Source organism: Anas acuta, chromosome W (assembly GCF_963932015.1).
Source record: "Anas acuta chromosome W, bAnaAcu1.1, whole genome shotgun sequence".
Taxonomy (NCBI): Eukaryota; Metazoa; Chordata; class Aves; order Anseriformes; family Anatidae; genus Anas; species Anas acuta.
Window position 1 is genome coordinate 1,070,602 of NC_089016.1, and position 22,864 is coordinate 1,093,465.

General features: G+C 50.3%; 1 protein-coding gene and 2 long non-coding RNA genes across 3 annotated transcripts; 1 reads left to right on the forward strand and 2 right to left on the reverse strand.

Moving 5' to 3' along the window:
- Nucleotides 1-4,724: 4,724 nt before the first annotated feature.
- On the reverse strand, nt 4,725-7,989 carry LOC137847205 (uncharacterized). The gene is made up of 7 exons (XM_068665488.1): nt 7,756-7,989; nt 7,456-7,613; nt 7,171-7,318; nt 6,354-6,491; nt 5,757-5,933; nt 5,083-5,142; nt 4,725-4,848 (listed from the first exon to the last, which is right to left on the reverse strand). Exons 1-6 carry the CDS (start codon nt 7,759-7,761, stop codon nt 5,113-5,115), a joined length of 657 nt encoding a protein of 218 aa, XP_068521589.1. The 5' UTR covers nt 7,762-7,989; the 3' UTR covers nt 4,725-4,848; nt 5,083-5,112.
- A 4,201-nt stretch (nt 7,990-12,190) lies between these two features.
- Nucleotides 12,191-13,372, forward strand: LOC137847313 (uncharacterized). The gene is made up of 2 exons (XR_011090922.1): nt 12,191-12,267; nt 12,697-13,372. It is a non-coding gene; the product is annotated as an uncharacterized lncRNA (long non-coding RNA).
- Nucleotides 13,373-19,208: 5,836 nt separating this feature from the next.
- LOC137847305 (uncharacterized) lies at nt 19,209-20,396 on the reverse strand. Its single transcript, XR_011090918.1, has 2 exons — nt 20,078-20,396; nt 19,209-19,646 (listed from the first exon to the last, which is right to left on the reverse strand). It is a non-coding gene; the product is annotated as an uncharacterized lncRNA (long non-coding RNA).
- Between the last annotated feature and the right edge of the window lie 2,468 nt (nt 20,397-22,864).

Sequence of the window (22,864 nt, forward strand, 5' to 3'; positions counted from 1 at the left end):
CAAATACTGTCTTGACTGAGAGTTAAAGAATTTGCCTGATGCTGCAAAGTGAAATGGTAAGAGAGAAATTTAGGTTTTACTTTTCAACTTAAGTAACGCTTATTTACTTTCAGAAGAAATCTGAGCACCAACTGTAGTGGTAGCTGTAGAAATGCAGACAATGCCGATCTGTTGCAGTAGACAACTGAGGACTTTGTGGGGATACTGGATTCAACCACCTAAACAGTATCAGTCTAACAGTGTTTGAAATGGTGAAGCTTAAGTCATTTCCAAGCTTGCTTTCCTCCTTGAGTGTCAGTTTCAGTACAATATTTGGGTACAACTCAACATAGTTCCCAACAAGTGAGCAAGCATCTTCCCAGCAATCTGACATCAGGATAAGAGTGTTTCAGTAAAATGCACTTGGGTGCTTTTCTCTTTGTTACTGACTTTATGCCCTAGATAGCACTTCTACCAATAGGTTCACTTGGTGCTCTGATTGTGACATGTATGATAAAAATATTCTTGGCCCCTTCTTTTTGACTGCTTACATTTGTCATATTTCCTGTTGAATAAGAAGAAATTCCACAGCTACCAAAGCTTTATATCTTTCCTTTTCTTAATGGCCTTTTCTCCTCTTTGCTTTCTTTGCTTATGACAAAACTATCAATTCTTAAATTCTGAGAATTTTGTTCTTATAGGATCCTGAACTGCAATATAAGTAATTCTAATTTTATATTTTTGGATATAAGGGCAGAGCTGCATTGTAATTTAATATAAACCTGAAAACTTTAATCAGTGGGACTTCTGTTATTGAAATCCCAGGGAACCAACAGGGAAAAATTAGTGGATCCGAGCTGGAGCTGGTGAGGTGTTGAAAGTCTTTACTTATTTGAAGTTAATGTAAAATCATCGTGTTTTAATGGTGTTACTATTTTGGCTTGGGATGTAAAAGGGATATTTGTGGAGAGATTGCTAAATAGAAATAGCCAACTTTAATAGCTGGAGATACAGTTCTCAAATATTTTGTGAATACTCAAGTATAGTATAAGTAGTGGTATGCCGAGTACTGCGTGCAGTTTTGGGCACCATAGTATAAGACACAAAACTACTGTAGAGCCTCCAAAGGAAGGCTACAAACATGGTCTAGAGGGCAAGACAGATGAGGAGCAGCTGAGGTCCCTTGGTTTGTTCAGCCCAGAGCAGAGCAGGCTTGTGGGGGGGGGGGGACCATGGCGGCCTGCAGCTCCCTCACAAGGGGAGTGGAGGGGCAGGCGCTGAGCTCTGCTCTCTGGGGACAGCGACAGGACCCGAGGGAACAGCATGGAGCTGCGACAGGGGAGGATGAGGCTGGGTGTTAGGAACTGCACAGTAAGGTTCTGCACCCACAGGGTGGTCAGGCACTGGGACAGGCTCCCCAAGTGTCATGGCACCAAGCTTACTGGAGTTCAGGTGTTTGGGTAATGCGCTCAGACATGGTCTGAATTTTGGTGGTTCTATGTGGAGCCAGGATTTGGACTCAATGATCCTTGTGGGTCCCTTCAACTCTGGATATTTTGTAATTCTAATTTTAACATATTAATCACGCTTGCCTTTGTCAATGCTTCCATAATCGCATCCATAATTATTTTTCGTGTGTGTGTCTTGGGGCTGGGGGGGGATTGAAAGAAGATCTAATCATTTCCTTATTTCAGAGTAAGTGTCTAAACTTTAAACATTTTTCTTAAAAAAGTTTAATTTTGAAAAGCAAGTGGGGTAAGCTTTTAGATTTTGAGGGTGTTCCTTGTATCCCAAGGATATTTAGTACCTTGGAGAGCTATTGTAACAAGTTTGGAGGATAAGAGGGTGGTGAAGGAGAAAGGGAGAGTGATCGAGTAAGAAAAAATATCTTCCCCTTTCCCCTCCACAGATTGGATCCCTGATGAAAAAAGGCAACAGGTATAATTGCTAATAGTTTCCGAGATACGGTTTCCAAAATAGAGAGTCGACGACGTTACTGAGTACAAATACCAAGTTAGAGTCATGACCAGATATTTCATCTTCTCATAAGCCACTGTTACAACACACAGTACCATAATGATCTGAAACCAGGGCCCGGAGAGGATAAACAACATGACAGAGAGCACATACGGAAAATAATGTGCTATAATACTCAATTTGGAAAACAGGAGCGGCAGACAGAATTTCTAGGTTGGAAGAGACCTCAAGATCATCGAGTCCAACCTCTGACCTAACACTAACAGTCCCCACTAAACCATATCCCTAAGTTCTACATCTAAACGTCTTTTAAAGACCTCCAGGGATGGTGACTCCACCACTTCCCTGGGCAGCCCGTTCCAATGTCTAACAACCCTTTCGGTAAAGAAGTTCTTCCTAACATCCAACCTAAAACTCCCCAGGTGCCTGTCAGCAGGCACGTGGGAGGACAGACCAACCCCCACCGCGCTACAGCCTCCTTTAAGATACCTGTAGAGAGCAATAAGGTTGCCCCTGAACCTCCTTTTCTCCAGGCTGAACAAGCGCAGCTCCCTCAGCCGCTCCTCGTAGGACTTGTTCTCCAGACCCCTCACCAGCTTCGTCGCCCTTCTCTGGACTTGAGATTAAAGCAATCAGCATTATGACAAGTAACTATTAAGCAGATCTAATACTGATACCAATTTTAGTTTAACACTCTCTGGTCAGATCTGCCGTTATCTCAACCTTTCAGGCCCCATGTTGGGTGCCCAAAAGACTGTCATGGTTTAACCCGGCTGGCAGCTAAATACCACACAGCCGTTCGCTCACCCTCCCCCCTCCCTCTCTGGGACGGGGGAGAGAAATGGAAAGTGAAGCCCGTGGGTTGAGATAAAGACAGTTTAATAAGACAGGAAAATAATAATACTAATAATAACAACAATAAAAATAATACAATGGTGATAATAGTACTACTACTAATAATGTGTACAAACAAGTGATGCACAATGCAATTGCTCACCACCCGCTGACCAATGCCCAGCCTAACCCCAAGCAGTCTGGCCCCACTCCCCCGGCTGGCCACCCCTGCATATTGTTTAGCATGATGTCAGATGGGATGGAATACCCCTTTGGCTAGTTTGGGTCACCTGTCCTGGGTCTGTCCCCTCCCAGCTCTTACTGCACCCCCAGCCTGCCCGTTGGCAGGACAGAGCAAAAGGCTGAGATGTCCTTGGCTTGGTATAAGCACTGCTCTGCAACAATTAAAACATTGGGGTGTTATCAGCACTCTTCTCATCCTAAGCCAGAACACAGCATTCTACCAGCTACTAGGAAGAAAATTAAATCTGTTCTAACTGAAACCAGGACAGGGGCACACAAGTATCTCATTGGAGATGGGAAGCATCTCCCTTGGAACCCCAGAGCTTCTGCAGGGGGCAGGAGCCCCTCCCTGGGTCACTCAAGTATGTCAGCAGGGCACCCAATCATATCCCCAGGGGACGTAAGCATTTTCCTGGTGGACCCATGCATCTCCTATTGGCACTCAAGCATCTCACTGTGGATGCACTGAAAAATTCTCCCACACCACAAAAACATCTCCTTGGAGAAGTTAGGATTCTACCTAGAGCACCAAATCATCTCCCTTGGGCACCCAAGTACATCCTTCAAGTATCTCCTGTTGCATCCCAGAACCTCTTTGCGTTACCCAAAAGCATTTCCCCTTAGAAAAGAAGCATCTCCTTGGAGGGAGGACCCAAGCACCTCCCTGGGAAAGAGCAGCATCATCTGTGGGCATCCAACTGTGTAAAAGGGGCACCCAAGAACATCCTTGTATCACCCAGGCATCTCCCTAAGGTAAACCAGCATGGGGCAGCCAAACACCTTGCTGGAGAACGCAATCACCTCCCTTGAAGACCAAGGATCTCCCTGGTGTACCCAAGCATTTTCCTAGGGCACGCTGGCATCTCCTCAGGGCATCCAAGCACCTTGCAGGAGCATACCATCTTCTCCTGGAGGCACACAAGAACATGCCCAGAGTGCCCAAGCCTAGATTTGGGGCAAGGAAGCACAACACAGGGGCACCCCGGCATGTCTCTGGAGCATGCAAGCATCTCCTTTGTGCAATGTAACAGCTCCTCAAGGTATGCAAGCACGACGTCCAAGGGCATCCAGGCATTTTCCTGGGGACCCGCAGCACTTCCCTGTGGTCCACAAACACCTCCCAGGGGGACACGAGTTTGTTTCCAGTGAACCGGTGCTTCTCATCTGAGGAAACATGTATCTCCCCAAAGCACCCAAACATCGTTCTCTTTGTTCCTGTCAATAACAAACTCGAGCAGTGAGAATCGAAAACAAACGAGAAACACCTTCCTCGCTTACACACTCTTCTACCTCCTTCCCACAAGCAGCACAGGAGAATAGGGAAGGGGGGCCAGGGCCTCCTGCTCCACTGTGGGCTGCTCTCCACAGGCAGCAGCTCCACTCCAGAGTCTGCTTCTGTGGGGCCTCTCCATGGACTGCAGCCTCCTTCAGGACAGATCTACCTCCTCCTCCATGGGCTTCTCTGGCGGCAAGTCCTTTTTGGAGCCCTCTGGGGATGGTCTTCGCTTGCCTTGCAGTATCCCCTGGGCTCTTCTCACACAAGCTGCCCCTGCAGAACCCCCCTATCAAAACCTGGCCACATAAGACAAATACTGAAGGATACCAAGGGACTGGTCGTGTAGTTGCAGTTTTATTCAGAGAGATCTTCCCCAGGGAAGCTTTGCGGCTCCCTATCTTTTCACGGCCAGCAGCGCAGTGCTTTTAGCCTAGCCCATCTTGATGCGGGTTGCTGCTGTACTTGACGTTGCAGGATCTCTATGGTCCCAGCTGCCAGGATACGGATCGATGGATGGGTGTCACATTGCATTCGGAGGACTGCGACAGAAAGACACAGAGCAGAGATGCAACCTGTTGACCTACAGAGACCATCCAGCATCACTCTGGACCATGCCAACCCCATCATATACTTCTAGGGCCAGCAGGAACAGGTCCGGCTAGCATGTCCCTTTGCCCCTGCAGCATTTCCCTGGAGCAGGACAAGGCTGCAGACTGCATGGGCTCTGCCCCCTGTCACTTGGTCCCAGCACCCCCAGCACTGCCCTCACTCACAGGTGATGATCACATGCAGGTCTTCTTTGTCTAGGTCCCTGGAGTGCATTGCAGCAAACGCTAGGAAAAGAGCACCAGTCAGATCCTGCTCCCCATCACAGCCCCTGGTATAGACAGGCGCTGCCCCCCGCCCCCAGCCCCCCTGCAAGCACAGTGCCCAAGGAGGAACCTGAGCAAGGCACACCCCAGGCCCACCTGCATGGGCAGGGGGCTGAGGGAGACACAGGGCTCCTGGGGGTACAATCAGGGGCTTCAGGGCCCACAGGGCTGGGCCTTGCTGCCAGGGCAGGGCCCAGACAAGGCAAAGCAACAGGTTTCCCGCACGGGGTGCCTGTACCATGGAGTGTGCTACAAGCCAGCCCACTTTTACTGGTAGCTGCACCAGCCACGTCAAAGCAGAGCTCCCCTGGGAAAGGGCTTCGGTAAGGCTTCTGGGGCACACTCTGTCTCCTCAGCTTCTGCCTTAGCACAGAGAACTTTTGGCTGTGCTGAGTTGGATACCTGACAGCAAGAAGCCCTGCTGGACTGCGGAGCCCAGAAGACAGCCCACCATAACCCAGAGGAGCAGAGAGAGGAGAAGGCCTTGCCCGAGTGCTGCCCACAGGCCTGGACCAAAGCGCAATGCCATTTCAGGGTGCCCGTCTGCGGGGCTCAGTCACCAACAGCAGTCTTACATCGTTAAACAGAGGCAGGAGTCTCCCAGCCAGTGTCAGAGCGATGGGGCTGGCCTCCTTCTTCTCCAGATGACGAATCACATTTTTGAAGATAGTCAGGGCCTTCATGTTGATGTGCGTGTTTTCATACTGCAGAGTCTCCATGACTTCTGGCAGCAGGACCTGCACGTCCGTCACCTGTACAGAAAGACACCGTATGTTTTTAGTCAAGAGGTGGACAGCCACCCTGGCCAGGATGCTCTGGTTCCAGAGCACCAGCCTCCTGCTCACTTCCTGGCAGCTGCCATGGGAATCTCACCAGCAACCTTCCATCAGGCAATGGCCACGAATGTGGTGATTAAGTAGCTGGGAGAGCAGGGCATGGGGAAGGGAGGTGATGAGAGCAAGGGCTCCGTTTCTCCCCTGAGTCGCCCGCTTTGCACATGTCCCCCAGGGAATCCATCTGGAAAGCTCCTGGGACGCTGCACAGGCAGCCACCAGGCCCCACCGCCACCATCACCCCACCTCCTGACTCCCAGCTAATGACAAGCCATGGTGTTGCCTCCTGTCCCAGCACCAGGCTGCCAACAGGGCTTTGTTTGGCAAAGTCCGACTCACCATCTGAGATGTCTCCGACAGCATGACGAGGGCTCTGAGCACCAGCCAGAGGATCGGCAGGCTGTTAAGACTCAGAAGCGTCAGGAGCTTTTTTGGGTCACGTAAATTCGATAGTACATGTTCAGTTGGATGCATCATCTGAAAAGACCACAGCTGTGAGAGATGGGCAGAGCCTGCAGCATGCCCATCACCACGCAGCTCCTGGCTCCCCTGGCAGCTCAGGGCAGGGTGCGGGGGACATGCACCCAGGTGCCTGTCCAGATGCTCATCCTGGGGCAGCTGTGCCTGCAGAAGAAAACAGGGCCCCTCTGTGCCCTGTGCATGGCACCACGCGGCACCTTTTCTTTGCCTGCTCCTCCTGCCCTCTGGCTGTCCGCAGCCTCTTGCTGCCATGCCTCTGAGGAGCAACAGAGCAGCATGAACTGGCACAAAGCAGGCTACAGGTGCTACTTGTCCCCGGCCTCACAGCCTGCCCAGGCTGTGCAAAGACCACGGCTCTGTCCCAGCCTCAGCCATTGCTGTGATAATACCCCTGGCCCTGCCACTGCTGCAGGTTTCCATTCTGAAGGGCAAGGTAGGGGGATGCCGGAGATGGAGAAAAGTGAGCACTGCCTGTAAAGGGGTAGGCTTCGTCTTTGTGCACAAGGACCCCGTATGGCTGATGTAGGGGGGCTGGTGCTGGCCCTAAGGGGCTGTGTCTATGAGTCCTGGAAGAGGCGACAGGTTGGGGAGGATGGGGCAGGGAGAGGACTGTGCCTCTCCTGGAGGAGCGCACACAGCCCTGAAGAGGAGCAAGGTGTGTTCTCTGGTTACTCACAGCGAACTTAAGAAGGCTGGTGTGCACAGGCCGGGCTTGCAGAGACCCGCACACCCGTTTGTCCTGGAGAACATTCTGTAGCTCCTCCAAGATCTTCTCTGAAGTCATTGGAAAGGAAAGCATCACCTTCCACATGTCCAGCGTAGTGCTGCAAGCCCAGAACACTCTGTTGGCAGGGCTGCCCTGGCCACAAAGCTGTGACCCAGACAAGCCCCGCAGGTCCCAGGCTATCCTGCAGCCCTGGCCCTGACCCGCTGTGTGCTTAGGGAGCTGTTGGGGTGGTACCTGTCAAGTGGCGGAAGGTTGGTCAGCACGCTTAAGAGAGCTTCCCTGGGAAACTGGTTAGTCATTGCCTTCAGTACTAAGAAGAAGCTCTGCCGGAGTAAAGATGTGCTGTCGCTCCTTTTCAGGTTTTCATGGAGGAATCTCAGAATCCTTTCCACCTGGAAGGGACACAGGAGAGAATGTGGCTGCCGCTGGACTGCAGCCAGTTGCCCAGCTGCCACTGGAACTGCTGCTGGGTATGAGAGGCAGGATGTGAGCAAGGGATGAAAGGGCTCAAGGGCAGGGCAATCCGCTGCTTACATCCATCAGCCAGGAGGCAGAGTCTCTCGCGGCCACTTCCAGCGTGAACTTGGCCCACTGATTCTTGTTGTCGTCGGTGCAGCAGTCTCTAATGGTCTCAAGTGTCCTGAGGACAATGGTTGTCCTCTGAGAAGACTGGAAGTATTTTCCAATTGGCTATGGAAGGAAACAAAGGATGAAAGGGAGGAAGGGAGAAGGGAAGGGAGGGAGGAAAGACAGGACACAATAAGTCAGAGAGCAGCACCTGGGGAGGGAAGATCAGGGGGAAGGAGAAAGAAAGACCCTCCCTTCAGGGCAGAGCTGTGCTGGCGGCCCCCACCTGTGGCCAGCTTTGCCTCACAGGCACCCCTGAGCTGCAGGCTGCTCTGGAACATAGGGAAGGGCAGACGGCGTGGCTGGAGGGTGCCTGTGTCCTTACCTCGTGATGAAAACGGGTAGAAATGAAACCAGTCAGCCTCCAGATCCTCTCCGTGGCTCTCTCCTTTCCAACTTTGTTCTGAGAGCTCGTGAAGCATAGCAGCACCTGCAGGAAGCAAAGCTGCTGGTGTGCTCTGGGAGCTGACAACTGCTCCAGCAGAAGCAGCACTGCTGAACTCCTGGCTGGAGTCACAACGTTCATTAGGGATTCCCAGAGCTGGAGCAAAGCCCTCAGTGGGTCACTGAGCCATGGGGTCCCTTCACACAAATCCCAAGGCCAACCCTGTAGCCAGGCAAGTAGGCAGATGCCATCCCAGGGAAGGCCTGGCTCCTTCCCATTGCCGCCCCCAGAACACAGTTCTCTGTCCCCTCTCCATGAAGGCTGGCTTTTGGAGCAGTGTCCTGGTTTCAGCTAGGATAGAGTTAATTTTCCTCCTCCTAGCTGGTGTGGTGCTGTGTTTTGCATTTAGGCTGAGAATAATGTTGATAACACGCTGATGTTTTAATTGTCGCAGAGCAGTGCTTACACTAAGCCAAGGACTTTGCAGCTTCGCGCTCTGTCCTGCCAGCGGGCAGGCTGGGGGTGCAGCAGGAGCTGGGAGGGGACAGAGCCAGGACAGCTGACCCAAAGTGGCCAAAGGGGAATTCCATCCCATCTGGCGTTATGCTGAACAATTATAGGGGGGGCTGGCTGGGGTGGGGGGAGCGGGTGCTCAGCGATAGGCTGGGCATTGGTCAGCAGGTGGGAAGCAATTGCATTGTGTATTATTGGTAGTGTAATACACCAGAAATGTTTGTTCATTGTCTTTTGTATTATAAAAACTAGGAGTTCCGTTTGAGGAGCGGGAGTTGCGAGAGCTCCCTGCTGAAGTAAGGAGCTGTATAACGCTTGGCTAGACGCTAGTCTACAGGCAGTTAATTTACAGTGGTCTGATTTTACTTGTGTATCTATATATTGTGGATTTTGGAGGGATTGGGATTGACTAGTAAAGAGCTTCTAGGAAAACGGTGGAATATTGACCACTGTAGATTACAATAGGAAAAGTTCAAAGCAAAGAAATCCCGAGGAAAAGCCCCCTAGGATGTATACTAACACATTGGAGGGATATAGTGGGGTGAGAGGGTACCGAGAGTAAAAGAACCCTTATCAAATATTGTAATCAGTGGTGGCCACTTTATAAACTAGAGGATGGAGCGGAGTGGCCCCTAAATGGAACTACCAATTATAACACCATATTACAGTCAATGTTGTTTTGTGGAAAGAAGGAAAACAGGATGAAATGTTGTATATTGATGTTGTTTCAGCATCTTGGAGGGAAAAGGTACGGAATTAAGTTGGCCCCTGACTGAGCCTTTGATGTCGGCATTAGAAAAGTAAAGGCTAGAGAAAGATAAAGGAAGTGTTAAAAGGTTTGTTGAAAGTGTTAAAGGTATTCGAAGTTGAATGAGCAGGGAAAGGTGATGTAGGCATTATCTAAGTAACAGTCTAGAAGTTTTGGTATATTTGCATATTTGCTGTGGTGTTTGTTCAGTTTCCCAAGCATCGGGGAGGGGGCAACAGCCTGCTCCACCAGGGGCCTCTCCAGCGGCCGCAGGGGGGCTTCGGCTCCAGCGCCTGGAGCGCCTCCTCCCCCTCCTTCTGCACTGACTTTGGTGTCTGTGGGGGGGTTTCTCGCTCTCCCAGCTGCTGTTGAGCAGCAGGTTTTTGTTTGTTTCTTTGTTTGTTTGTTTTTGTGGATGTGCTCTCACAGAGGCACGGACTGTGTTGCTATGGCTTGGCTCTGGGCAGCAGTGGGCCCCTTTAGGGCCAGATGAACTTGTCCCTTATCTACCACGGGGAGGTTTCTGTGTGTTTGTTTGTTTGTTTTTCCACGGGGGCTGCCACTGCAGTTTCCCACCCCCACACCCCTTGAACCTTGCCATCAAACCCAATACACTGGGACAGCTAAGTCCTTACTGACTTGTAAAGTATCAGGGATTAAATTAACTAATGAAACCCTAAATGTGATGGGGGTAGAAGGGACTGGGATAACAGTGCCACTTTGGGGGGATACCAAGCTGAGACTAGGGGATAAAATGATCACTGGGTAATTATTGTATGTATCCAAGGCAGAGACTAACTTGTTGGGAAGGGATTTGATGATTAAATTGGGCATTCAACTAGTAAATTGTTAGACTGGAATAACAGTGTTATTAATGGAGTGCTCTCTGGCCCTGAGAGCAAACATACATGGATATTCACCTCTGACTGGAAAGACCCTGAAATGGGGGTGGAAGCGACAGTATAGGTGGACAATTTTACCTCAGGGGTTTACAGGGCCACCTATCTATTTGGGTAAATTCTAAAGATTTTGGAGCAATTACAACCTCCCAAGGAGGTATCAATGTTACAAATATGTGGATCATTTTAAGGAAAATCGATACTCCCTAATGGGAGAGAAATGCTGAATAAAGTGATAATGAGGCAAATATTAAGTGTTTTCCATCAGAAGAGTCATTGGGAGGTGCAAGCAATGTGTGATGTTGTTCTAAGAAAGCATGTCTGTGTAGGAATTTAGGGAAGCAGACATGCAGAGGATGTACTACTATATGTCGAAGGGTAAATAAAAAGGTCTTCTGTAACCTATCTAGAGGGGGACGGGAGCCAGGGCTTTGACCTTTCCAAAGTATACAGGTAGACTTTACTGAGTTACTTGTTTGTCCTAATTGACCACGTGACTGAATGGGTGTAAAGCTTTACTGCAAGGATTAAAGCAGGCCTTAGCGATTGAGTGGGATTTTCACAGCCCCTGGCACCCCTCCTCTTCTGGAAAGGTAGAGCGAATGAATGGTGAAATTAAGAAACAACTAACAAAACTTGTGCTGGAAACTAAGGCTTCTTGGGTAAAATGCTTACCCCTTGCACTGTTAAACATATGGACGCAGCCCAGAACTGATGTAGGAACTTCTCCTTTTGAAAAGCTATATGGTATGCCCTATGACTTGGAATTGCCACTTGATCACCCTCAATTCTAATTAAGATTTGGAAAGAGACTTCTTTAACACCACGATGGGGAAGGCTCCTATGTTGTTTTGCTTACCACAGAAACGGCTATTCGAACTGCAGAGAAAGGATGGACGCATGCCAGCCGTGTGAAAGGACCAATCCGGGAAGGTAAATGGGAGGCAGCTCCAGGCCCTGACGACTTGAAGCTGACACTAAGACGGACTCGATAAGTATTGTATATTATCTGTGTATTGTGGGAAGGTGAGGAGGCCCTGTTTCAAAGGCTCCCTAGTAGGTTCCCCTGAAGAACACTGCTGCTGGCAAGAAGAACCAATACCTTGTAGTTCGCTGCAACCGAACTGACAAGCGAGGCAGAGAAGTGAAAACGGTGGGGGACTGAGGGGCCGACGATTTAGATGGGCTCCGACCACCTCCTACGATACATGGGAGTCAGTATCATCGTTTTGGTCAGCTATGGGTCTGCGCATCCCCATCAGCCTTTTAAATGGAGCTTGATCAGATGGGAGGATCAATTCGTCATCCAGCAAGCAACGACAGTGGGTGCTCCCAGTTTCTGCATCACATTATGTGACCTGGTGTCAGTGCAGCCATGCTTAAACCGATCAGGATTTTATTTCTGCCCAAGTTCTAACCCAGAAAAGGGGTACTGTAAATGCCCGAACGTGTATTATCGTGCATACCGGGGGTGTGAAACCATTGCTACGGACTGGACACTCAGGGCTGGTCGGGATACATTTTTACAAGTGGGATATGGGCCGCAAGGTTGTAACCGACAAGCAGATCCGCTTTACGGGTGGCGAGGGCATGGTATAGGGTATCCAGGAACCTTCCACGGAAATAAAGAAATTTGCAAGGTTCTATATATAAATATAACAAACTTGGACGATACTAGCTGGGTACTAGGAAAAATGTGAGGTGTCAGATTTTACAAACACCGAACAGATAGGGGAGGCCCCATACTAATAAAAAGGAGGATGCTGATAGGCCCCAGGCAGTAGGACCAGATGAGGTATTGTCAGAAAGTGTCCAGGGAATCCAGCCTGCAGAAAATACTACAGTGCCAACCCTCGGCAGCCCTACGAGCTCAGGTAAAGCTGAGAATGATAACATAGCTGAGAATAACATATGGGGGGCTCATGAATGCCAGCTACCAATTATTAAACAAAACAAACCCAAATGTAACAAAACACTGTTGATTATGCTTTAGTATAAGGCCTTCATATTATGATGCTATCGGGAATCCTGGGGAGCCCTCCCGCACAAATGAGAACAGCCCTCTACATTGCAGTTGGGGAAAAGACATAAGGGTAACACTAACACAAGTCACTGGAGGTGGTAGGTGTGTGGGCACGGTTCCCAGTGGGAAGTGTCACCTATGTAATATCACGGAGAATGGAAAACAATCAACCGAGTGGCTAATCCCAGCCAGCAACGCTAGGTGGGTTTGTTCGTCAGTGGGCGTAACTCCTTGTCTATCACTAAAACTCTTCAATGCGTCTCGTGATTTTTGTATACAGGTGATAATTATACCAAGGATTCTATACCACCCTGAGGATTGTATGTACACCCAGCACACAGTGGCAAGGCATCATCTGGAAAGACGGGAACTGTTCACGGCTCTAACTTTGGCCACCCTAATAATCCTGGGAGGAGCTAGAGTGGGGACCAGGGTAGCCTCATTGGTTAAACAAAATCAAGAATTTACTTCCTTACGCATTGCTGTGGACGAGGACCTGACCCAAACTGAACAATCCATCTCGGCCCTGGAAAATCTATCAGGCCGTTTTCAGAGGTAGTGTTACAAAATCGTAGGGGATTAGATTTGGTATTTTTTACAACAGGGCGGGCTGTGTGCAGCCCTGAAAGAGGAATGCTGTGTGTATGCTGATCACACTGGAGTGGTAAGAGATACAATGGCAAGACCCAGGGAAGGGTTGGAAAAAAAAAAAAGGAAACGGGAGAATGAAGCCCAACAGAGGTGGTATGAATCTTGGTTTAATTATTCACCTTAGCTTACTACTTTATTATCAACAATAACAGGACCTTTGTTGTTCTTAATAATAGCACTAACTTTTGGACCATGTATTTTTAATAAATTGATTGCGATTGTAGAGGGACGTTTAGAAGCGGCACATTTAATGCTCATACATGCCAAATAAGAGCCATTAAGTACCAGCGAAGGAATCGAGGAAACATTAGTTCTTAGTAGCCAGGCATTGCAGAACTTCAATGAACAAAATGAGTAACTAAAAGAAAAAGGAGGGATTGTAATACACCATAAATGTTTGTTCATTGTCTTTTGTATTATAAAAACTAGGAGTTCCGTTTGAGGAGCGGGAGTTGTGAGAGCTCCCTGCTGAAGTAAGGAGCTGTATAAGGCTTGGCTAGACACTATGAAAATTCTTTTGCTTAATGTAACAAAAAAGAGAAGCCCCTCCCCTTCTCTCCTTCTGCATCTCAGTTGCCTCTTTTGTTCAAAGACACTGTTGCAAAGCTCATGTAACATCTCCTGGTAAATTGTTAACCTAGTGTATCAACATCCTGCCTTCCTGTCTCACGCTGGGCCAACATGACCAAATATAAAAAAGAAGAAGTTGAACCACAACGCCGAGGAAGACTATGGCCTTCATCTTCACGACCACCAGAGGGACAGAGACAGCCCCCCGGCAACAGTGCGCGCAGCCGCAGAATATACCAGGATGTGCTGCGTAATCCCGGAATTACCAAGATATAAAAAGGGACCCTGGCGGGGGTGAGGTGCGCACTGTTGGCGGAGCCGGGACTCCCCGGCCGCCCAGGGCTGTTTTGCTTGCTGTTGGCTTACTCGATAAATTCCTTTCTATTATTAATGCAATGCTCTCTGAAAATTAATTAAGGGGGCAACTTATAACACTGGGATGAAAAAAGGGTTTTGTGGTTGTAGAGTACGTGGTAAACACAAAATTTCAAGGATATGTGTGGAAAAATAAGGGATCAAACCCCAGCCCCGTTTGGAGAGAATAAAGTTTTAGTTTGGTATATTTTGTTTTGAGACGATAAAGTTTTGAGAGGATAAAGTTTTGAGAAGACATCCTTTTACTTCGGTCAAGATTGATTTGGGGAAAATCCAGCCTTTTCACCTCAAAAGCTCCCTTGGAGGTCAGAAAACCTCCTTAGACCGTGCCCGGAGGAGTTTAAAAGGTTTAGGGGTGCGCTTTCATGAGGCGCTGCTCCAAACTAGGGGGAGAGATCTTTCCAACCTTCAAGATTTTATTTTTTCAGGCTAAAAATACTCTTTGCTTAAGGGACTATAAAATGGCTGCCCTTCCTCAGGGCCCCTCAGCCTCCCTCCTGCACCGGGAGGGGGGACCAAGGCTGGGCCCTCCTTTTCGGGGTCTCCTGGGCCGGGTGTTGCCATTGTTGGGGTCCCGTCATCGGGATCCCTTTGTGACTGGGAGTTCCCTTTGTGACAGGCAGCTCTGCTCCTGGGGCTCACTGCAGAACATCACCGGGAGTGAGGGGAAAATTAGAAAGATCATTGAAAGTGAGTGAGGGGGGATGGGACGGAGGCCAGGGGGGCACAGCGGGGGGCTGTGGGGCGCTCGCAGCGGCTCTCCCTGTGTTCCTCCCAGCCGGGGGGCTCCTGGAGGGGTCTCCCCGGCCTGAGCAGAGGCTGCAGCCTCTCTGCGTCCTCCCGCAGTCCTGGAGCCCATGATGGACGACGTGGAGCCCTTGGTGCGTGAAGAGACCGCCTGCTGCAACATCACCACTGGCTCCGGCGGCTGCTGGCCTCAGAGGCACAGGTGGAGGCTGAAGCTGGAGCCACAGCCTCCAGAGAGGCCCAAAAGCTCCGGATCTGAAGGGACCTTCAAGGATCCCCCACCTCATTTCTGGGGGGGGGGGGGGCTATCTCTCACCCCAGGGGGCTCCCCAGCACTCCGGGTATCTCCCCGTCAGTCTGAGGGGCTCAAACCATCCCGAGGAGCTCCGCAACACCCCGAGGGGCCCCCCTGCATTCAGCTTTTGGGACCAGATGACCCTGGAGGTCTCTTCCGACCCTAACGACTGAGGACTCTAATTAGCAGAAGCCCCCCCCGTTCCCAGAGCCCCCCATTCCCTGACACGGCCCCCCCAGAAGCCACGGGCAGCCATCTCCCCTCAGCCCCTCGGTGCTCCAGGAGGGAGCACAAAATGGCCGCCCTCCCTCAGGGCCCCTCAGCCTCCGTCCTGGGGCTGTGCCGGGAGGGGGGGGGGGTGAGGCCTGGGCCCCCTTTTGGGGTCTTCTTGACCAAAAAAATGGATATTGAAGGACTGGGGTGGAAAAGGGGATTTTGTGGTTTTACAGCATGCAGGAACACGCAAAATGTCAAGACGTTGCATGGAAAAAGGAGGGATCACACCCCAGCCCCGTATGGAGAGAACAAAGTTTAGTTTGGTAAATTTTCCTTTGAGAGGATAAAGTTTTGAGAAGACATCCTTTTATTTCAGTCAAGATTGATTTTGGGAAAATCCAGCCTTTTCACCTCAAAATCTCCCTTGGAGGTCAGAAAACCTCCTTAGACCGTGCCCGGAGCAGTTTAAAAGGTTTTAGGGCTACGCTTTCATGAGGCACTGCTCCAAATTACGTGGAGAGGTCTTTCCAACCTTCAAGATTTTAGAATTCCAGGCTCAAAAACTCGCTTTTTTGATATCCAAACACCACTTTTTAAAATCCAAGCCTCCCTTTCCAGGACCCCAAAACCTCACTGCATGCTTAAACCCTCCTTTTTCACACCAAATCCCATTTCCCAGTGCGAGGGGACCAAGTGTTAGGGTCCGAAGCCTCATTTGTAGGTTTCAAAACCTTTTCTTTCAATTCTAAGCCCATTTCTGAGGGCTCAAGGCCGAGCCTGGGGGAAAACCTGAGGGGGGGGGGGGGGGAGGGGTTGGGGGATTTTGCTGCCTTGGGGGATTTGGGGGATATTTAGGGGTTTTCAGGTGTTCTGGGAGGCTGACGAGGGCGTGAGGTGGGGGGGCTGAGGCTGTGCCCCCGTGTTTGGGGTCTCCTGGCCGGGTGGTGCCGTCATTGGGGTTCCTTTGTGAGCAGGGGTTCCCTTTGTGACAGGCGCTCTGCTCCCAGATCTCCTCAGGATCTGAAGGGACCTGCAAGGATCCCCCACCCCAGGCTTGGGGGACCCTCACCCCGGGGCCCACACCCTCACCCTGAGGGTCCCCCCCACAACCATGGGGGTCTCCCCATCACTCTGAGGGGCTCCTGACCATTCTGAGGGGCCACCTGTCACCCTGGGGGGCTCCCCACCACTCCCAGGGAAGCCCCAAGACCCCAGAGCAAAGCTCGAAGGGAGCACAAAATGGCCGCCCTCCCTCAAGGCCCCCTCAGCCATTTTGTGTGGTGCAGCCACCTTTTTGTGAGGCGAGGCCGCCATTTTGTGAGGCAAGGCCGACATCTCGTGTGGTGCTGCCGCCGTTTCGTGAGGCGAGGCCGCCATTTTGCATCCCAATTCCACCCCCCTCATTAAATACCGACCCCCCCCCAATTAGCACCCCCTTAATTACCCTCTCCCCACCCCAATTACCCTCCCAGGCAGTTGGGTAATGCCACAGAGCAGGAGATTGAGGCGTGCGGGGCTTTTCCTGCAGCGAGGCCGCTTGAGGCAGCTGAGAAAGCCGCCAGGGCCCGGCTGCCACCGACTGACACGGAATGACAAAATGTCACAGAATGACAGAATTTGGGGGATCGGGAGGGGCCTCAGAAGATCATCTAGTCCAATCCGTGTCCCTGCTGGCTGAGGGAAGGGCTGCTGATGCCCTCTGCTTAGCCTTTGGTGCGGCCTGCCCCAGTATTCTCCTGGAGAAGCTGCAGCCCAGGGCTGTGACAAGTACCCGCTTCACCAAAAAAAAGCATGTTTTTCTTTCAAAATGTGGTTCAAAACTGGCCAGGTGGCCAGGCCCAGAGAGCGGTGGTGAAATCGAGCTGGTCGGGAGTGGTGTTTGCCCAGTGGTGGGGCCCATTCTCGTTAAGATCTTCATTAATTGTTTAATTAATTGGATGGTTTGAGCCCCTCAGACTGACGGGGAGATACCCGGAGTGCTGGGGAGCCCCCTGGGGTGAGAGATAGCCCCCCCCCCCCCCAGAAATGAGGTGGGGGATCCTTGAAGGTCCCTTCAGATCCGGAGCTTTTGGGCCTCTCTGGAGGCTGTGGCTCCAGCTTCAGCCTCCACCTGTGCCTCTGAGGCCAGCAGCCGCCGGAGCCAGTGGTGATGTTGCAGCAGGCGGTCTCTTCACGCACCAAGGGCTCCACGTCGTCCATCATGGGCTCCAGGACTGCGGGAGGACGCAGAGAGGCTGCAGCCTCTGCTCAGGCCGGGGAGACCCCTCCAGGAGCCCCCCGGCTGGGAGGAACACAGGGAGAGCCGCTGCGAGCGCCCCACAGCCCCCCGCTGTGCCCCCCTGGCCTCCGTCCCATCCCCCCTCACTCACTTTCAATGATCTTTCTAATTTTCCCCTCACTCCCGGTGATGTTCTGCAGTGAGCCCCAGGAGCAGAGCTGCCTGTCACAAAGGGAACTCCCAGTCACAAAGGGATCCCGATGACGGGACCCCAACAATGGCAACACCCGGCCCAGGAGACCCCGAAAAGGAGGGCCCAGCCTTGGTCCCCCCTCCCGGTGCAGGAGGGAGGCTGAGGGGCCCTGAGGAAGGGCAGCCATTTTATAGTCCCTTAAGCAAAGAGTATTTTTAGCCTGAAAAAATAAAATCTTGAAGGTTGGAAAGATCTCTCCCCCTAGTTTGGAGCAGCGCCTCATGAAAGCGCACCCCTAAACCTTTTAAACTCCTCCGGGCACGGTCTAAGGAGGTTTTCTGACCTCCAAGGGAGCTTTTGAGGTGAAAAGGCTGGATTTTCCCCAAATCAATCTTGACCGAAGTAAAAGGATGTCTTCTCAAAACTTTATCCTCTCAAAACTTTATCGTCTCAAAACAAAATATACCAAACTAAAACTTTATTCTCTCCAAACGGGGCTGGGGTTTGATCCCTTATTTTTCCACACATATCCTTGAAATTTTGTGTTTACCACGTACTCTACAACCACAAAACCCTTTTTTCATCCCAGTGTTATAAGTTGCCCCCTTAATTAATTTTCAGAGAGCATTGCATTAATAATAGAAAGGAATTTATCGAGTAAGCCAACAGCAAGCAAAACAGCCCTGGGCGGCCGGGGAGTCCCGGCTCCGCCAACAGTGCGCACCTCACCCCCGCCAGGGTCCCTTTTTATATCTTGGTAATTCCGGGATTACGCAGCACATCCTGGTATATTCTGCGACTGCGCGCACTGTTGCCGGGGGGCTGTCTCTGTCCCTCTGGTGGTCGTGAAGATGAAGGCCATAGTCTTCCTCGGCGTTGTGGTTCAACTTCTTTTTTTTTGTATTTGGTCATGTTGGCCCAGCGTGAGACAGGAAGGCAGGATGTTGATACACTAGGTTAACAATTTAGCAGGAGATGGTTACATGAGCTTTGCAACAGTGTCTGTGAACAAAAGAGGCAACTGAGATGCAGAAGGAGAGAAGGGGAGGGGCTTCTCTTTTTTGTTACATTAAGCAAAAGAATTTTCATAGTGTCTAGCCAAGCCTTATACAGCTCCTTACTTCAGCAGGGAGCTCTCACAACTCCCGCTCCTCAAACGGAACTCCTAGTTTTTATAATACAAAAGACAATGAACAAACATTTATGGTGTATTACAATCCCTCCTTTTTCTTTTAGTTACTCATTTTGTTCATTGAAGTTCTGCAATGCCTGGCTACTAAGAACTAATGTTTCCTCGATTCCTTCGCTGGTACTTAATGGCTCTTATTTGGCATGTATGAGCATTAAATGTGCCGCTTCTAAACGTCCCTCTACAATCGCAATCAATTTATTAAAAATACATGGTCCAAAAGTTAGTGCTATTATTAAGAACAACAAAGGTCCTGTTATTGTTGATAATAAAGTAGTAAGCTAAGGTGAATAATTAAACCAAGATTCATACCACCTCTGTTGGGCTTCATTCTCCCGTTTCCTTTTTTTTTTTTCCAACCCTTCCCTGGGTCTTGCCATTGTATCTCTTACCACTCCAGTGTGATCAGCATACACACAGCATTCCTCTTTCAGGGCTGCACACAGCCCGCCCTGTTGTAAAAAATACCAAATCTAATCCCCTACGATTTTGTAACACTACCTCTGAAAACGGCCTGATAGATTTTCCAGGGCCGAGATGGATTGTTCAGTTTGGGTCAGGTCCTCGTCCACAGCAATGCGTAAGGAAGTAAATTCTTGATTTTGTTTAACCAATGAGGCTACCCTGGTCCCCACTCTAGCTCCTCCCAGGATTATTAGGGTGGCCAAAGTTAGAGCCGTGAACAGTTCCCGTCTTTCCAGATGATGCCTTGCCACTGTGTGCTGGGTGTACATACAATCCTCAGGGTGGTATAGAATCCTTGGTATAATTATCACCTGTATACAAAAATCACGAGACGCATTGAAGAGTTTTAGTGATAGACAAGGAGTTACGCCCACTGACGAACAAACCCACCTAGCGTTGTTGGCTGGGATTAGCCACTCGGTTGATTGTTTTCCATTCTCCGTGATATTACATAGGTGACACTTCCCACTAGGAACCATGCCCACACACCTACCACCTCCAGTGACTTGTGTTAGTGTTACCCTTATGTCTTTTCCCCAACTGCAATGTAGAGGGCTGTTCTCATTTGTGCGGGAGGGCTCCCCAGGATTCCCGATGGCATCATAATATGAAGGCCTTATACTAAAGCATAATCAACAGTGTTTTGTTACATTTGGGTTTGTTTTGTTTAATAATTGGTAGCTGGCATTCGTGACCCCCCCCCATATGTTATTCTCAGCTATGTTATCATTCTCAGCTTTACCTGAGCTCGTAGGGCTGCCGAGGGTTGGCACTGTAGTATTTTCTGCAGGCTGGATTCCCTGGACACTTTCTGACAATACCTCATTTGGTCCTACTGCCTGGGGCCTATCAGCATCCTCCTTTTTATTAGTATGAGGCCTCCCCTATCTGTTCGGTGTTTGTAAAATCTGACACCTCACATTTTTCCTAGTACCCAGCTAGTATCATCCAAGTTTGTTATATTTATATATAGAACCTTGCAAATTTCTTTATTTCCGTGGAAGGTTCCTGGATACCCTATACCATGCCCTCGCCACCCAGAACGGGGATCTGCTTGTCGGTTACAACCTTGCGGCCCATATCACAGAATTTCACAGAATTTCACAGAATTTTCTAGGTTGGAAGAGACCTCAAGATCATCGAGTCCAACCTCTGACCTAAAACTAACAGTCCCCACTAAACCATATCCCTAAGCTCTACATCTAAACGTCTTTTGAAGACTTCCAGGGATGGTGACTCCACCACCTCCCTGGGCAGCCCGTTCCAATGCCTCACAACCCTTTCAGTAAAGAAGCTCTTCCTAACATCTAACCTAAAACTCCCCTGGCGTAACTTTAGCCCATTCCCCCTCGTCCTGTCACCAGACACATGGGAGAACAGGCCAACCCCCACCTCGCTACAGCCTCCTTTAATGTACTTATACAGAGCAATAAGGTCACCCCTGAGCCTCCTCTTCTCTAGGCTGAACAAGCCCAGCTCCTTCAGCCGCTCCTCGTAGGACTTGCTCTCCAGGCCCCTCACCAGCTTCGTCGCCCTTCTTTGGACCCGCTCAAGCACCTCGATGTCCTTCTTGTAGCGAGGGGCCCAAAACTGAACACAGTACTCGAGGTGCGGCCTCACCAGAGCCGAGTACAGGGGGACGATCACCTCCCTAGCCCTGCTGGTCACAGTGTTTCTGATACAAGCCAGGATGCCGTTGGCCTTCTTGGCCACCAGAGCACACTGCTGGCTCATATTCAGCCGACTGTCCACCATCACTCCCAGGTCCTTCTCTGCCTGGCAGCTCTCCAACCATTCCTCTCCCAGCCTGTAGTTCTGCTTGGGGTTATTGCACCCCAGGTGCAGGACCCGGCACTTGGCCTTGTTGAACATCATACAGTTGACCTCAGCCCATCGGTGCAGCCTATCCAGATCCTCCTGCAGAGCCTTCCTACCCTCGAGCAGATCGACACACGCACCTAGCTTGGTGTCATCTGCAAACTTACTGAGGGTGCACTCAATGCCCTCATCCAGATCATTGATGAAGATGTTAAAGAGGACCGGCCCCAGCACCGAGCCCTGGGGGACGCCACTAGTGACTGGCCTCCAACTGGACTTGGCTCCATTCACCACAACTCTTTGGGCCCGGCTATCCAGCCAGTTTCTAACCCAACGAAGCGTGCGCCAGTCCAAGCCAAGAGCAGCCAGTTTCTTGAGGAGAATGCTGTGGGAGACGGTGTCAAAAGCCTTGCTGAAGTCAAGGTAGACCACATCCACAGCCTTTCCCTCGTCCACCCAGCGCGTCACTTTGTCGTAGAAGGAGATCAGGTTCGTCAAGCAGGACCTGCCTTCCATAAACCCATGCTGGCTGGGCCTGATCGCCTGCTTGCCCTTCAAGTGCCGCATGATGACTCCCAAGAGGATCCCAAGAGGATCTGCTCCATGATCCCACTTGTAAAAATGTATCCCGACCAGCCCTGAGTGTCCAGTCCGTAGCAATGGTTTCACACCCCCGGTATGCACGATAATACACGTTCGGGCATTTACAGTACCCCTTTTCTGGGTTAGAACTTGGGCAGAAATAAAATCCTGATCGGTTTAAGCATGGCTGCACTGACACCAGGTCACTTAATGTGATGCAGAAACTGGGAGCACCCACTGTCGTTGTTTGCTGGATGACGAATTGATCCTCCCATCTGATCAAGCTCCATTTAAAAGGCTGATGGGGATGCGCAGACCCATAGCTGACCAAAACAATGATACTGACTCCCATGTATCGTAGGAGGTGGTCGGAGCCCATCTAAATCGTCGGCCCCTCAGTCCCCCACCGTTTTCACTTCTCTGCCTCGCTTGTCAGTTCGGTTGCAGCGAACTACAAGGTATCGGTTCTTCTTGCCAGCAGCAGTGTTCTTCAGGGGAACCTACTAGGGAGCCTTTGAAACAGGGCCTCCTCCCCTTCCCACGATACACAGATAATATACAATACTTATCGAGTCCGTCTTAGTGTCAGCTTCAAGTCGTCAGGGCCTGGAGCTGCCTCCCATTTACCTTCCCGGATTGGTCCTTTCACACGGCTGGCATGCGTCCATCCTTTCTCTGCAGTTCGAATAGCCGTTTCTGTGGTAAGCAAAACAACATAGGGGCCTTCCCCATCGTGGTGTTAAAGAAGTCTCTTTCCAAATCCTAATTAGAATTGAGGGTGATCAAGTGGCAATTCCAAGTCATAGGGCATACCATATAGCTTTTCAAAAGGAGAAGTTCCTACATCAGTTCTGGGCTGCATCCATATGTTTAACAGTGCAAGGGGTAAGCATTTTACCCAAGAAGCCTTAGTTTCCAGCACAAGTTTTGTTAGTTGTTTCTTAATTTCACCATTCATTCGCTCTACCTTTCCAGAAGAGGAGGGGTGCCAGGGGCTGTGAAAATCCCACTCAATCGCTAAGGCCTGCTTTAATCCTTGCAGTAAAGCTTTACACCCATCCAGTCACGTGGTCAATTAGGACAAACAAGTAACTCAGTAAAGTCTACCTGTATACTTTGGAAAGGTCAA